Source organism: Lampetra planeri, chromosome 58 (assembly GCF_965212315.1).
Source record: "Lampetra planeri chromosome 58, kcLamPlan1.2.h2, whole genome shotgun sequence".
NCBI classification, from domain to species: domain Eukaryota; kingdom Metazoa; phylum Chordata; class Hyperoartia; order Petromyzontiformes; family Petromyzontidae; genus Lampetra; species Lampetra planeri.
Window position 1 is genome coordinate 621,070 of NC_136164.1, and position 17,689 is coordinate 638,758.

At 49.6% G+C, this 17,689-nt stretch overlaps 1 protein-coding gene across 1 annotated transcript; it reads right to left on the reverse strand.

The window, feature by feature from the left end:
• Positions 1 to 8,576: 8,576 nt before the first annotated feature.
• Positions 8,577 to 11,769, reverse strand: LOC144735941 (olfactory receptor 52D1-like). Its single transcript, XM_078618534.1, has one exon. The coding sequence runs from the start codon at positions 10,918 to 10,920 to the stop codon at positions 9,952 to 9,954; it is 969 nt and encodes a 322-aa protein (XP_078474660.1). The 5' UTR covers positions 10,921 to 11,769; the 3' UTR covers positions 8,577 to 9,951.
• Between the last annotated feature and the right edge of the window lie 5,920 nt (positions 11,770 to 17,689).

Genomic DNA, 17,689 nt, shown 5'->3' on the forward strand with positions numbered 1-17,689 from the left:
GACCTTGTTTGCGTACGACAGCGGGCAGTTCCTGTACAGGTGGTCTTTATTCCCGCATAGGTTGCACAATGCTGGGGCACAGCATTCTGTCACAACGTGGTCCCGTGCCTTGCATCGGAAACATATCCGTGCCTCGCACGCTGCAGCCAGATGGCCGCTTCCCCCACATCGCCTGCAGAGCTTCGGCTGCCCCGCGTACACCACGTAGTCCCTATTGCCACCAATGTTCAGGGCGCTCGGGATGTGTTGCAGAGCCCCTTCTGCCGTTCTCAACCTCACTCGCCATTGCCTGGCGCCCGTCCAGATCCCTAAAGAGTCTTGGACCCGTTTACTGTCCGAAAGCACCAGGCAGTGCTGCCTCAGCCACACCTCGACGTCGTGGTCTGGCAGAGTCTCATTATACAAAAATACGGTGACAATTTTTGTGTCTAGCTCGGAGAGCAGTTGGAGCTTAAGCAGTGACAGTGGCTTCTCCCCCGCCTTCTCCTCGAACAAAGTCATAAAGCGTTGCAGCAAGTTACTTGTCTTGAAGCTCACGTCAAAAGCCCGCCACCCGGCAGGGCAATCAAACAAAACAGATCCGCAGGATCCACTCGCAGAGTTTCTATCATCACAGACCACACGAACCTCGGTCTGTCGATAGTGACTTCCTTTGGCACGTCCTCTTTGAAGGACATCCGTACACAATTGTGCCGCTTGGCGTGTATCGGGGTGAAGTTCCCCCCCGATCCTCCGCGCCACCGCCCTGTGCGCTCCTGGGGCCGCCCTGCCCCCACAGGTCCAGGACTTGCCTGGACAGCGTCGCTTTGGGCACCTTGCGCCTGCAGGCCCGCCGAGCTCGGTGCTTCCTCCGCCTCCTCTCCTGGGCTGGCTGACACCATTCCACTCCTCGTCGGCTCCTCTCCCTTCCTCGCCCGCTGCCACCAGGCGTCCTCCTCCGCTCGCCTCGAGGTAGACGCTCGCGCCTCGTCCCTCTCCTCTGCGGGTCTCCCTCCTCCAGGCAGTCCCACCTCACCATCCTCCACCTCTGCAGCAGCCAACCCGGCCCGCTCACCTTGGCTCACCACCCCAGAGCGCTTGGTCGCCATGGCCCCGAGGGCCTGCGAGGCTGCCACTGGCCAGGCAGCCAGGGAGCCGAGACTTGGCACGACACCAGCAGAGATACAGAGGCACCGCACCGTATTTAAGGTTTTTATTTCATTTCAATCAAGAGCAGGCCTCTGCCTTGTACAGCCAAAATAACAGAAAAAGACAGGAAAACACATGAACGTAACCGGAACAGGGGGTCTTTTTTTACAGCAGATGCACCGAGTACGCCGCGGTCGAGTTCCCCTCTTCCACACCCTTTACTCCGAAAAGGCAAGAAGTCACCGTCCCAACGGAGGGGGGGGGAGGGTACGTTCATCCACCCATTCTCGTCGAAAGGGGGGGGGGGGTCGTTCCGAATTCAGCCTATCCCGCACTTGGGTGGCGGCCATCGCCACTTCGCGTTTGTGGCATGCCTGCCCTTCGTCTCCCGCTCCACCTCTACCACCCTTTCCAACAGCCCCCTGGCTAGGCGGCATACCCCGTGGGGCGACATATAGATGCCTTTAACCAGCTTCTGGCGGCCCGTCCACAGGGCCTCTTTCATGGCGCCTATTACGGCCCACGCCTGAGTCCAAACCTCGCCCGCCCTCTGTCTGAACCTCCCCCAAATTATATCAGACACCGTTGTCTTTACGGGGCAAAAATGGGACAGCAGAGGCCGGCATAACTCCCACACCTCCTGGGCAAATGGGCACTGTATGAGGGCGTGAGAAGTGTTCTCACTCAGGTTACAGCCTCTTGGGCAATCAGGAGAGCGGGCCATTCTACGGGAGCACAAACTGTCGGCATTCCAGCCTGTCCCATGCTGCCAGCCAGGATAAATCCCGCTGTCTTTTCGTCAGGGCTGCCGACGTTACGTTCTCCCAAATTTGCCGGTGCCCAGCGCCCCGTGCACCTGGCACCTCTGAACAGACCTCCCTTTTGGAGATTTCCGCCAGGACTTCCCGGGGGACCCAGGACCCCCGTTTCCTGACCGGCTCGTACTTCGTAACGTATTCATTCACCGCGGTGCACAACCACCCCTGGGGCCAAGCCAGAGGGGTGCCGCGCGGCAACGAAGCCATGCCTAGCCGCCGCAGGAGCCACGCCAGCCTGTACTGTACAAGATACGAGGCTTTCACTTGGAGGCCACTGGAGAAATACAGGCGCAGGGTATCACAGACAAAAATCGTGTCCAGAATGCACGCGACGTTCGGGGCCCCCCTCCCACCGTTCTCGGCACGTTTATACATTATCCCCCGTCCAACCCGGTCCATCCCATTCCCCCAGATGAACCTGAAGAACAGGCGCTCCATTCTTTTCGCCATCTGCGCGCCCGGCGGGAAAATGTAGGCCAGGTAGATGAACGTCAGGAGGATTTCCACCCTCAGGACCAATATTCTGCCTTCCATTGAGAGGCACCTGTCTGCCCAACCAGCCAGCCTGCCCCTCACCATGCTCTCCTTTCCCTTCCAATTCTTTGCTGCCGAGTCTTCCCTGTAAAATGTGACCCCCAGGCTTTTGATTCCCTCCTCCTGGACTGTTATACCTGGGGGGTGACCCTCGAATAACCTGGGGTCTCCGAATATCATCATCTCGCTTTTTCTTACATTGACCTTAGATCCCGAGGCCAAGAAGAATTCATGCGCGAGCCCTAGGGTCGCCCATACCGAAGAGACGTCCCCACAGAAAATAACGACATCGTCCATATACATGGCGATTTTTGCTGGTTCAGTGCACCCTGGCATGCACACCCCTCTAATCTGCCGACTTCTTCTGACAGCCTGGGCGAAAGGCTCCATGCACAGTATGAAGAGGACTGGTGACATCGGACACCCTTGTCGTACGCCGGACCCAATTGGGAAGCCCTCCGATAGCACCCCATTAATTAGCAGGCTGGCTGCGAGGTTGTGGTATAGCTTCCTGATCCAATCGATCAGCCGTTTGCCCACCCCCATACGCTCCAGGACCGCGAACAAATAATCATGTGAGATGCTATCGAAGGCTTTTTCCTGATCTAAACTTAGCAGTCTCAATGAGTTACCCCTCTCCTGTGTGACTTCCACTATCTCCCTCAAGAGGACAATGTTGTCAGATATTCTCCTCCCCGGGACCGCGCACTTTTGGTCTGACCCAACCACCTCCCCCACCACCTTCCCCAGCCGCGCCGCAATAACCTTGGCTAGGATTTTGTAATCGGAGTTGAGCAAGGTGATGGGGCGCCAGCTCCCAAGGTCGCTGTGCTCCCCCTTGCCCTTGTATACAAGGGTTATCACTCCTCTTGTCATCGATTCTGGCACTGGGCCTTCCTCCAATATTTCTTTATACATGTGCCACATATCCTCTTGGATGGTACTCCAGAACGTGATATAAAATTCCGCTGGTATCTCATCCTCCCCTGGTGTCCTTTGCCGATGTAGCCCCGCTACCGCCTCTTCCAGTTCTGCCATCTGGATAGGCTTGTTCATCTTACCCGGAGCCTCGATTACCCTGTCTACCTCCCCTAGCATGGTGTCTCGTGGCCCCACCTGTGACTGTCTACTCGTGTATATTTCCTTAAAGTAACCCCTCGCAGCCTCTACTATTTCCTCCGTTTGCGTAAGCTTACCTAGGCTGGGTCTTATTAGTTTGCGAATTGTGTTGTCCTCTTTCCTGCATTTCTTGAAAAATAATCTCGTGCATTGCTCACCTTCTTCCACCTCCTTCACTCTCGCCCTAAAAGCGAGCTGCGCCGCGCGCCTCTGCAATAACCTGGAAACCTTATCTTTCAGCTGGCTTATTTCCCCCATGACTGGAAATCCCACTTCCAGCAGTTTATAGGCTCCTTCCAATCTCCCATTCAATTTTCGCAGAGTACCCATCACACTCCTCCTCCTGCCCAGGATCTGGAAAAAGTCCCTAATTCGCACCTTTACCATCCCCCACCACTCGACCATAGTGGAGAAGCAGCATTATTGACTGACGAATTACCCCCACAACCTTTTTGTCTGCCAGCAGCCCCGTATTCAGTCTCCACATCCCTCTTCCCAATCTCAGGCCTCCTGGAATTCGGAGCCTCGCGGCAATCAACTTATGGTCAGAGAAGAAAAAGGGTTCAATCTCCACCCTCTCTGCCTTCACTTTAGCAGAGACGAAAAGATAGTCGATCCTCGAGTGTAAAGTGCCCAAACAGCTGGACCACGTGTAGCCCGGCCGTTTTGGGTGCTCCAACCGGTAAGTGTCTTTCAGTTCGAAGTCACTAATCAGGGCAGCTAACCTCCTAGAAGAGGGGTCCAACCGCCGGCCTCCGGTGGCTGGCAACGTATCTGACAGAGCCAAAGGGCAATTAAAATCTCCCCCCACAATTACGTGTCTTCTTGTTAGTAGCAAGGCAGCCACATTCTCAAAGAGCTCCACTCGTTCCGGGGAGCGTGTGGAGGCATACACGTTGATCAGACGGACCGTCACGCCATCGTATGAAGCGTCGATATATTGGAGTCGTCCCGGGACCACCTCTCGGGCCTCCTGTATTTCCACGTTCCTTCTTCCGAAGAGAATGACAACACCCGAGTTCTTATTTACATTACTACCGGACCAGTAGCATCGTCCATCCCATTCCCTGGCGAGCTCCTCCCGACCGAGGGAGTATGGCAATCCACACTCCTGCAGGAAATAGACGTCCTTTTTCAAGCCCTGTAGGTAGTTCAATACAGCCCTCCTCTTGGCCCTGCCCCTCATCCCCCTCACATTTACCGAGGCTAGGGAGAGGTCCATTCAGATATGCCCCCCCGCCTACTCAGACACTTCGTCTAATATTTCGTAGCAGTTTTTATCTGCCAAGACCAGCAGCTGCCCCGCAGTCTAGAGCTCCGGGGCCGACCTTCTCCCTTGGTTGGTCTTTGTCCCCACCCCTCCATCGTCCGACGACCTCGCATCCGTCGAGGAGTCTGTTGCGTCCAGGTCCCGTTTGGGGGTCGTCCTCGCTGGGCCACGTGGCGCTTTCCGCTTCCTTTTCATCACATTCTTGAATTTCTCCCTCCTGGTGCTCTCCATCTGCTGCTCCTCCCCATCCTCCCCTGCCTCCACCGCCTCTGCCCAGTCAACCACCGTTGGGTCGGGGGGTTTTCCCACGGGCTCCTCGTCCTTGTCCCCGGGGTGCTCCACCTGCTAGCCCGTGGGATCCGCGTCTTCCTCCGACGTTATCTCCCCCTCCTCCCTTTCGTCCTGCAGTGGCGTACCCTGTCTGCCCTCCTCTCTACCCCCGTCCTCCATCTTCGCGCCGGGCTGTGTTGACTTCAGCCCGTCCTCGGCCACCTCCCCTTCTCCATCCGCCACCCTGCTCCTATGTGCGCGGACCTTGTTTGCGTACGACAGCGGGCAGTCCCTGTACAGGTGGTCTTTATTCCCGCATAGGTTGCACAATGCCGGGGCGCAGCATTCTGTCACAACGTGGTCCCGTGCCTTGCATCGGAAACATCTGGCTGCAGCGTGCCTCGCACGCTGCAGCCAGATGGCCGCTTCCCCCACATCGCCTGCAGAGCTTCGGCTGCCCCGCGTACACCACGTGGCCCCTATTGCCACCAATGTTCATGGCGCTCGGGATGTGTTGCAGAGCCGCTTCTGCCGTTCTCAACCTCACTCGCCATTGTCTGGCGCCCGTCCAGATCCCTAAAGAGTCCTTGACCCGTTTACTGTCCGAAAGCACCAGGCAGTGCTGCCTTAGCCACACCTCGACGTCGTGGTCTGGCAGAGCCTCGTTGTACAGAAATATGGTGACCACTTTTGTATCGAGCTCAGAGAGCAGTTGGAGCTTCAGCAGTGACAGTGGCCATTCCCCCGCCTTCTCCTCGAACAAAGTCATAAAACGCTGCAGTAAGTTATTTGTCTTAAAGCTCACGTCAAAAGCCCTACCACCTGGCAAGGCTATCAAGCAAAACAGATCTGCCGGATCCACCTTCAGAATTTCGACCATCACCGTCCGCACGAACCTCGGTCTGTCGATCGTGACCTCCTCTGGCACGTCCTCCTTAAAGGACACCCGCACGCAGTTATGCCGCTTAGCGTGTATCGGGGTGAAGTTCCCCGCCGGTCCTCCGCGCCACCGCCCTGCGCGCTCCTGGGGCTGCCCTGCCCCCACAGGTCCAGGACTTGCCTGGACAGCGTCGCTTTGGGCACCTTGCGCCTGCAGGCCCTCCGAGCTCGGCGCTTCCTCCGCCTCCTCTCCTGGGCTGGCCGACACCTCACAACCCTTATCCGTGCAGAGAGACATTATATGCAGTACATACATTCCGCACATCGCGATCGCGAGAAAAGCCCCATACAATAAACACATCGTTAACAAATGTGGCACATCGCAATCACACAACAACAAACAAATGTAGATCTGACCAACAAAATAAACCGATGTCACACTGCGAGCTAATAACACGGCAACCCACGGGACATTAAAGGGCCTCGGAACACTCGACACAACCGAATTAATCATTAACTGCCCCATCAAGTTAACGATCCTGATGCCGTAACCTTACACACTCAATTTTTTTTTCCATAGGAACACACGTGCACAAACGCCGCGTTCATTCTACACTCACACAGCCAGAAAACCCAGTTCTCCAGCTCCGCAAGCAAAAAAAAACCACGCAAAAATAACCCGGCGTGCGTAAGATGGATTAGGTGTGTTGTTAGGGCCGGGTGCATTGTGTCACGACTCGCCTGAGAGACTGTGAGGGATGGAGGATGGCAGGGTGGAACTTGTAGAATCTTGGATGGCGAGCACGGCATCCCCTTGCAACAGGATGCTACCAAGACGGCCGAAAATCTCCCTCCGCAGGAGTTGAGAATGGCGGGAACCGCGTGCCGCGCGTGGCCACCTTCTTGGCGTCCTCTCTCCTCCAGCTCCGGCGCTCTCTCTCTCTCGATGGCAGCGAAGCAGTGACGTGATGTGCGTCCTGCTGCCCCGCCTGCAGCTCCATCTCCCTCCTTCACCGGAGCTGCAGACCCCGGGGCTGCCCTGAAGACGATTTTCCCGCCGTCTCCGTCATGTGAAAGCATCAAGGTAAGTTGTAGTAATCGTGCCCATTCTATACTGGCTAGGATAACACCTAACGCTAGCCACTTCTGACACCAATGTAATGGGTTCAATTTAGGCGCACACACTTCTTGGGAGGCAACACTCATTTTTTAATAAACACAACGGTTACTCAACAGTTACTCTTACTCTACACATAGGGTGGTGACCACCGACTTACCCTAGCTAACACACACTTGTCTCTTAGCTATTCCAGCGTGACCCAGCCAGGTGGCTGCTGGCAGTCCGCTCACTGTAGGCCTTCTCTTCTTGGCATCTTCACGAGGCGCCTTCATTCTTCGCAGGAACAGCCCCGAACCTCCTGAGGAGGCCGCTTATATAGGGCTCGGCGTGCCCGGGCCCCACCCCGGCCACGCCTCCCTTCGAGTACCCTCTCGAAGCCCCCCCCCTGCTGTCCACGTGCCCCCCCGAGGGCCCTCTGGACCCCCGGCCCCCACTGGGATCCGGTCACGTGTCCAGCACCGGCCCTCACGTCATTCCCGCGTCCAGCCGGGATGACGTCATGCGTGTGTGTCGACCCACGTGGTAGTAACGCTCCTGGCACAGTGACGTCAAACGTGTGCGTATGTACCCAGCAATGATACCACAATCACTACACTTCCATGGTCAGTTGGCAATAAAGGCTGCATTGTCTAGAGGTCCCATTACATACCTCCCAAAAATTGCATCGACCAAGGCAGGGCCCTGTTGAAATAATTGAAGTGAAGCGGCCGCAATGTGTACATGTGTAGTGACATGGAATGTGTCACTGTGGCGCATAGCGCTGGTTGCTGGCACAGAAGGGAATCTGTAGGTATAGTAGCCCTGTCTGCCAGCAGTATGTGATGAGCCGGAGTGGAACCGTCGTGCTGCTAGGAGTCTTCGTCACCGTCTTCACCTCCTCGGCGTTGTTGGTCAGGCAGCCTGTTAGCTGTCCTGACTATAGTATAGCTATTCTTTGTGCCTGTGAAGGCTATAATAAATATAGTACCCCTACTATTAGTGTCTCTGAGTGATTCACTACACATGTACAAAAGGGACTTCGTCATTGGTACATTCACCCATCGCGCCGAAAACCGTATTCCCATCATCACCCTAGCATCTCATCCCCATGCCCTGTTTTGCTGGAGTCTGGGGTATCCGACGAGCTGCTACGGCCGCCAGTGGCATCTGGATCACAAGAGCTGAGTGTGACCCAGCACGGCACAGAATGGGACCCTGCAGCAGATGCCGATCAGGCAACAAGAACTCGCGCTAAATGCACATGATGGTGCTGACAATGGACTGGTCAGCGCAACAGACCGTTGCACCCCTTGTTCCCATAATACTATTGTCGTTATTGTTCCTACTTGTGGGAGATGCAATGTCTGTGCTGCGAAAATTATCCACACCACACATTGTTATTCACACATTGTTTATTGCCACACTGTCGGCACAGAAATGTTCTATATGGTATCACCGCGTTCTGGGTTGTAATTCCCCTTGGCTCCCCGTGCTCTGTAGGTCGGTCATTCCTCCCTGAAGTTATCCGGGACGGCTCGTTCTTTTTTCAAAGGGTGGGAGGAGGGGAGGTTATGTAATGACCGAAATTCATAAAAACTCACACCAAGCAAATGTGCAGCCTAATAGTTATTCAAAAGTAGTGGAAAGAGACATCCACAGTGATTGGTCGAGAGGCAGGCTTTTGAAATTATTGGAGGAAAAGGTTTTGAACGAGAATAGGTGGGAAACGAAGTGGAACCCAGAGGCGATGGTTAGGATCCATAAGAGGAGGACAGGGATTATCTAGGGGACAAACAGTGTGGGAATGATATAAAAGGGCAGAGCACAAGGGAAACGTAGGTTCGAGGGAATGGACGAGCTTCAAGAACAACCACGAAGTCCGGACCTATTGTTACTGTGCCATTGAAAGAGGCTTTTAGTTGTTCGTCGTTCGTGTCGTTTCATATAGATCACGCACATTTGTCAATTACGTGGGGAAATATCAAGCTTCCAAATCAGGTGTCACCTTTAATTTTGGCACATTCGAAATGTACTCTTGAATTACTCTATCAGGATTATACATTTCCATCGTCACACTCTACTGGCACACGAATTTGAAGGCCATGTGCTGCTGATTTATCTTGTCCCCACAAGGACAGCTGCAACTGGGGGTGCCCTGTAAAATATTTGTGATTAAATTGTAACGGGCTCTGAGACGCCCTGTCGTATATATTGTGCGATTCAATAATATATTCTCATTTTTTTGCTAAAAATAACATTTGCAGGTGTCAGCATCATCACGACAGAGTGGATACTCCCCCTTATCCGTGCCCACATTCGCGAGAGTCGGACCAATCCACAACTCCTTCCATTATCTTCCCTTGCTTTTTGAAATATTTTATTTGATTTAAAATATCCCTTCTCTTGCACTTGTGGTTAGGAAACCCGCGCGAATGTGGTCTTATGTTTTTGATATGAACTCCAATCCCTGCACGCATGGTTCGCGGATGTGGTTGCGTGTTTGCGCTTCAATTCATCAGCTGCCTTCCAGTGTCGCTTGAGTGGTGCATGACCTGGCGGTCATTTTCCCTCCAATGTGTTTGCTACTCAGTTTCTACAATAGTATGCTTCATTTGCTGTCACACAAAAAAAGCCACCAAGGTCCTCCGCGGGTCATTCTTGTAAAAACAACTTAAGGCTGAACGTCTCTTACTCACGATAAAAAATAACACGAGCACATCTTAGGAATGGCGTTTTCAATAATGCGCCAGCTTATGGATTAGACAAAGCACACCTTTTGCGGAGGACTTAGGATTACTGATATTTTTCTTTTCAACCCATAACCGGAAGTGTCGCTAAATGGATGAAATTTTATACTTTAATATTTTCACTAAACTCTGTCGAATCTCGGTCGTACGAAGACCGTAAATAATTGGGTTAAGTACTGGAGGGACGGTGTAATACAATGAGCTGAGCGTGGAGCGGACTGCAATGGGAATGAGCGTTGAATTTTCAATCCGATGATGCATGACCATGAAGACGACAAACACATAAAACATGATGAGAACAAAGAAATGAGTAACGCACGTGCTGATCGCTTTTTGTTGACTTCTGCGCTGGGTGGACTTCTGGCAGTCATACAGAATACGGACGTAGGAAAACACAATGATCCCCAATGAGACCAACACTGATAGAATTGTAAGAACGTAGCCATATATGATGTTGATGGTTACATCTTCACAGCTCATCTTTGTCAATGACATAAAATCACAATTTGGCATCCATACAATTCTTGGCTTGCTGCATAGCTTAATAAGGCTTGCCAATACAATTTCTCCAGATAACATTAAGGATGAAATCACAACGAATACGAAGCACATTTTAACGGCGAATACGGAGGTGAGGATAGAATTGTAGTGGAGGGGTTTACATATAGCCACGTATCGATCCGCTGCCATTGCAGCCAATATAAAGCATTCGAAAACACTCGTCAAGTGAATGAAGGTCATTTGTACGACACAAGCAGGAAAGGAAATGATATTGGTGGACACAAGATCATACATAATTCTTGGAAGTGCGGTGGTGCTCACGACAATTGCATTCGTGGAAAGTCCGCACATGAAGATGTACATGGGCTTGTGTAGCTCTTCCTCTCGGAAGACGGCCAGAACCAGCAATGTGTTTCCCATAATGGAAAGGGTGTACATCACAAATACAAATGTGAACACGAGAGGCCTCATGCTCTCCGGCTCGCGCAGGAGACCCGTCATGAGGATCATCCCTGGAGGAGTCATCTGCATTGCCTTTGTTACGTTCAGCTCCATCAGCCCAGCACACCTGTATGTGTGAATAGAGACGTTTGTGAGTTTACTTCTCTGTCCTGTAGAATATACACTTGAATTCCACACTCACTCCCACCATCACACGCAACAATCTTAACCGAGACTATAATCCGATATTTATAATTACACATAACCATCTTGGGAAATTTATTGGAACAAAATTGAGAAACGCAATGACGATGTCTATTCAATTGCTAAAATTTTGCTAGCCAATCGTAGGTGGGAATATACCACACTCATCGTCGTTTCGTGTTCATTATTCCAACTTGGATTAACGAAGACCATTTATGGACGCGTGGTTAGTAACGGTGCTGAAATCATCAGCTGTCCACAGTTGCTCGATACACGTGACACTTGAGTAGACGTGGCATCAACTGCTCTTCACCACAGATGGAGTTTGTGTTGTGAGCCGGGTCAAGGTGGCCCCACTTTCCCGAGGTTTGTTTTGCAGCAGCAGTTGGCACCTTGTACGGAGGCATAGACAGATTTATTTTGTGGGTTTCCGCTCAGGGCTGGTCTTAGAAAAAAAGTGTGCCCTCTGCAAACCTTGCACAGGGCACCCACGGGGCCAGCCCTGTCTCTGCCTCTCATGAGATAATCCAAGCCGAGCATTACGGGGCTTCAGCAGCAATGTGGGTTGATATGTTGTGCAAACAGCTGTTGTATTTTCTATCGATTACTTTTATAGAGATCGAACGAGGATGGAGCAATGGCGAAGGGTAATACTTTTTTTATATGGCGCCCTATTAGATTGAGATGTCTCAGCGCTTTGCATCACATCTGATCTCAAACGTTTGAAAGAGCACACCCAGTGGCAGCTGTCCCTATGGGCACAAGTTGACGGCAGCACTGGACCTGGTCGTTAGTCTTCCATAATTTTGTTTTTTTTGGGTTAGATCGCATAAATATAAATGTGTCGCTAAACCCGCCACCACCCAACACAGCTAATTAGTAAGGCATGTCACGTAAACACAAGATGCCCATTCGTTACTAGTGTTGAGGTGCAAATGATGACTCAGAGGCAGATCTTCATGTAAGGGCTTGCGCCGGATATTTATTAAGGGTTTAGTAAACTCCCCAGGGGTTGGGGTCCTATGCTGGGTCCTTCACACGACCCCGCACTCTGTCTGTTCCTAGCTCGGCTAGCTCCAGGGCTCTCTCCCTCGAGTCGGATCGGGGGTTCAGCCAACACCGACCGACTGGGGAGAGCAGCACCTCTTATGACTACCGCCGGCTTCTCTCCAGACTCCTTAAGCTCTACCCCTGGCTTGGCTCTTCAACCGTTCTCTATCCCGGGCTCCCACAGTGACCCCGCTTTCGTCACGGGGTCCCCCTTAAGTACCTCGAGGAGGCATGACGTCATCGCCCCGCCCAGCGCGCATGACGTCACGTCCCATGACGCCATCACACTGGACAGCGCGCATGACGTCACGTCCCTATATTACTCCTTTACACGAGCACAGCACACCGGTGTGTTGGAGAACAAAACCACACTTTACAATCAGAGTACGACATTTCACCAGCAATTACAACTAGCTTTATCAGGCGATAGCCATGTTTGTTTACATGACAAACCTTACTAATTGGATGTGTCTGGTGGTGGCGGGTTTAACGACACATTTATATTTATGAGATCTAACTAAAAAAAACCGTATTATGGATGATTTTGGGTGCGAAAGCCTATGCATTAAATGGTCGTTAGTCTGTCATTAGGGGGCGATTATTGCTACGTGTCATTACTTTATTGAGTAATTTGTAGGTAGTTTAAAAATGTAGAAAAAAAATCCAAGGTGATAATTGACGTACTAAGGCGACGTACCATATTTTAGTGGCCGAATCGGTGAGTGAGTCGGTGAGTGTGGGAACTCAAGAGACAAGGAGACCAGGATGGTCTAATTTGCAAGAGTGACCTAGCACATTAATCTGCCAGTTAGAGGTTGATGATTTCTATGCATAATGCCAATTAAGTCATTTAAGTGAGTAACCGTGGGCAGTGGTAGTGTAGTGGTTAACGCATTGCACCATCAACCCAGTGAGTTTGATTCCTGCTCAGCTAACATCGGTGACGATTATATTTATCTGTGCCAATCCTGGGCCTCGCCAGATTCCGCGGGAATCCGTACTAATCAATGGGATTACTCGATCCACGGATCACTTGTCAAATGAATCAGTGCAGTGCTTAACCCTCAACGAATCTATACGTTCAAGTGGCTTTCGGATCAACTGTGAGCAGAATTTATCAAAGAGACACCTCGATTTGAGGTTCCACAAGGACCATATATGGGGAAGAACACGCCCCTAGGGGCAACACCACACCCACTTTATTCCATATATGGGGGCTGAACCGCGCAGGAATTTTCCTCCAGGACAAATAGCGTAATAAGGAAACTGCGTTATGCGTATGTATGTTGAACTTCTTTCGCGCCGCACGTAGCCAATCGGAGGTGCGGGGGGTGCGGGGGAAAGACAACAAACTAAACAAAAAAAGCAGTTCTAAATAAATCAGTTTGCAATCCAGATTTCAAATTACTTATAAGAGATATGCCTGTATATTGGAGATTTTTGTCTTTATATGTAGGTGCATGGACTTGTCTCATCAGGTCGCTATGGCAAATCACTCTGTAATTCCTTCAAAAATATAAGTTACAGCACCACACCTATTACCATCATTAAGGAAAAGAGTGGTGATCCGATCTCTAAACTACAGGAATGTTAGCATCTTTGAGCGTTTCTGTGACATTTTGGGGAGGGCACCCCTCAGCACCAAATAACATCATGGGGCAAGGGTGAGGTTGACCCTGCTGGGGCTGCTGTGCCTCATATTGTGTGGAAGTATCCACACCCCCTTTTCAGTGGCTGGCTGACGTGCAATCTGCAAAAGAAGTGTGAAGAGTGATCCAAACCTGAGAGTAGATAGTGCCAGGCAGAGTTTACCTCCCATAGTGAACTGCTTAGGAAGGGTGGTGATTGTGACCAGGCTGCTGCTATCTTTGGTTTGGTTTATTTTAGCCTTACAGGTAAAACTCATAGAGCAATACATGTCAATTTTCAATGGGGACTTGGTTCCACGATATAAACCTAATTACAGCAAGGCAACGTGGTAGAGCCAGCACAGAAAATTACAGCAAGGGTGGTAGAACACATCACATACACGATATATTGGGTACAAAACAGCACTGAGGTAGCTTTGATTGCAAAACGAACATTTATGACGGAACACATGCAAAGCAAAGCGGTCAATTACGTTTACATTTGAAAATAAAGCTGAGGTTCAACAGTGATTTAAAGTAGAACAATGCTAAGTAAGGTTTTGATCCCAAACTTTTTCGCTTGAAGATTCCACAGCGTTGGGGTCACCACACAGCAGGAATGTGAAACGTAAACTAAGCTATTTTTTATTTTAGCAGGTAAGGCCCACTGCGCTATATTGCTCTTTTTCAAAAGCGACATGTCCACAAAATGGCTGATCATGTGATACATGCATAGCAGCCAAACACTCTAAACACACGTTTCTAAATGTGGAGACAAAAACCGGAGGGCCCGGATCAAATTCCACGCGACCAACAGCTGGCGTCAGGGTCGGGATCGAACCCACGACCTCCTGGTGAGGTAGCTAACATCTCAGCACGTTTGGTACTATATGGCATCAGTACAACTGCCTGGACCACGGGATAAGTCCGAACGATTTGAAGGATGCCCTTGGTGATTGCAACAACTACTGGACCATCTCTCTCCTAAGTGTTCCAGGACAGGTTCTGGCAATGATTACTCAATATGCGCTTGCCAGGCACGCTGAGAAGAGGCTTATGGAGTCAAAATGTGGTTTCCTGCACATATGCCATCGTATCTATCTGTTGGTATACAGCAGAGCTGTATGGAAGATCAGCAGGACCTATAGCTCTGCTGTATTGACCTAGTCAGGGATTTATGATACCTTTAAGAGTCATGGCTTTTTTTTATTTAGCCGGGTCCCTGACCCTTTGTGCACACATGAATGATTATGATCAGTTCCGGAGCAGCAGACTGACCACATCCACACCTATGTGCGGAAACAATGGTGTTGTAATACATCATAAGAGGCCATGTTTGATGTAAATCATGTTAACTGGTTGATACAACTGTGGTTACAAATAAAATACAGATGGGGTGGAATATATATTACGGACTATGGGCAAGGCATACAAAAATGATGGTCTTGCTTTCTGTTGCTATTCAGACTTACGGGCAGACAGCAAGGCCATAGCCATGGAGTCAACATTGGAGGGGGGGGGGGGAATCTTCCAGGGGGTCTGGGGGTCCTCCCCCATAAAAAAAAAAAATCTAAATTTGAAAACGAATTTCCTGCCATTTCCTGCCTAAAATATACAAAAATTCACTAACACATAAGATGGACTTTGTATTAATTTTTTTTACAATAATGTCTAATAGTGTATTCTATTATATTCCTCTGTTTTTCTTTTTTTACCTTTTCTTGTTTCATTGTATGTAAGGCCAGAGATTAGGGATTAATAAAGTACAACCATAACCACAATCACATAAACCTATTTTATAGCATTATATTGGGGGGGACATTTTGAGCATATTTGAATATTGTGGGGGGATGTGTCCCCCCCAATATATATTATAATTACGGCCTTGGCAGATAGGATGTGATGCAGGCAGACAGAAAATTAACGAACCCATTGTATTCCATTGATGAAACAGATTAGGACAGATAAGATGGGTGATTGAGGCATCGGGCTCACATGCGAGATATCTACAGATGATGCACCCACTGGTATAAAGAATCAGGTACATTATGAAGAAGCAAGGAGATTATAAGAGAGGGATTTACGTGAGGACAGTTAGAGAGATGGGGAAAGAGTGCCAGGAGCACAATGGCTGGAAGATCCGGGACAACGTGGCATCATTTTGTTTCCCTTGCAAACAAAGCCCTTCACCTTGTTACCACCTCGACGATGCCTGTTTATTACAGCGTGTCGGGACATGGTTGAGTGGTAGTAAAAAACACTTGTTCGTGAATTGCAATAACTGTTTATAGCACTATTTTGCACGTCTGGTGAGCCCCGTATGCCATAAGAAAATGTGACATGTTTTCTCCATTGATATATATACGGCGAATAGGACATCATGTTTGACACTGTGGATATTAGATCGGTATGTGTCTAAAAAGAGGAATGTGATTCAAGGGAAATGAATGTAAAAAACACTTCCAACCTGTGAATACCTTAAACACGGTATGACCCGTATTGATAAATCTCCCCCCTCCTCTGGTGAAAAGCATTAAAATGGTACGATCCGTACTGTGTAATTGGTCACGTGGACAGGAGGGAGAAAGGCTGAATCCGGATCAGACTGGTTTGAGTCTCCACGTGGAGATACGCATGGCCATTTCTCAAGACAATGTTTGGGCTACATGACGGGCATAAGTAGGTCAGTTTAGTAAAGGGCATCTTCATAAAATATAATACTGTGGATACACCGGAGGAAGTGTTTTGGATTGACTATTGTGAAGTGCCAATGCACACGTGATTATCCTGCTATTGGCAGTACAGCAGAATCTGGCAAATGAATGAGTTATGCTGTGTAGAAAAGTATTCTGGTGAACGTTGCTACGGATGAGAATTACAGTATTGTCAGTGTACTGATATGTGGGTTGTGTGCAAATATATGAAAGTGATTACTTCGGGTATTAGTGTTATTTAAGCAGTAGTGATACTCAATATTGTTGAAGAGGAATGACATTGTTTCCGTACAATATATTAAAGGAATATTACTCTTTGTTTTTTTCGGTAAAGTCATGTAGGTACATTTTTTAATTAAATGAGAACTAAATCAAATCACGACGTTTTGGGCGCAACACAAGCGTCCTTCTTCAGGTGGGAACAACGTAGCGAAAGCACAACCGCTTAAGTGTATCTAAGAGATGGCTGTGACGAGGAATTATATAGTCGCTGGGGATGGAGGGAGGGGAGGGGCCAAGGTGAGTGTGTGGGCGGGCTGTGGACTGGGAGGCAACGATGTGAGGAACGGGGAGGGCGCTGGGAGGCAACGCATGGAGTTCAAACTGAAGCTTTGTGTTGCAGGGGGCGGAAGTAGATAAGCAAGATAAGATTAAGCAGCCTTTTATTATGCTGCCAGGGGGGGGGGGTAAATTAGAAATGTGCAAGCTGAAAAACAACGTGTGGTAATGGTGATGGTAGTGTGTGAAGCTGAAGGTAACAAACTCGGAATATGGATATGATTATGAAAATAAATCTAAACTGGCTGTCTAGCAGTAATCTGCACGGCAGCTAAAGTTTTAACTTGGTTAATTACATCCTTCCAATGATTGCTCAATTTGAATCCATCATCTCGGTTGAAGTTATGTCTATGTTTGAATATCTGGAAAATTAGATAGGCACAAGCTAAAATTGCACGCTCGAAATAACGTGTGGCAATGGTGATGGTAGTGTGTAAAGCTGGGAGTAGAAGACTGGGAATATGGATATGAATATGAAAACAAATATAAACTGGCTGTCTAGCTGTAAACTGCACGACAGATAAAGTTTAACTTGGTTAATTACATCCTTCCAATGATTTCTCAATTTGAATCCATCCTCTCAGTTGAAGAGTCTGAATGACACACCCCAGGCTTGGAGCGTCTATTTCAGCTTGGATGGAGGGGGGAAGAGCGCCTTGACAAAATAATTTGCATATCAAGAGGAATTTAGCATATTTATGGAAAATGTAGATATGCGAATAGTACTCC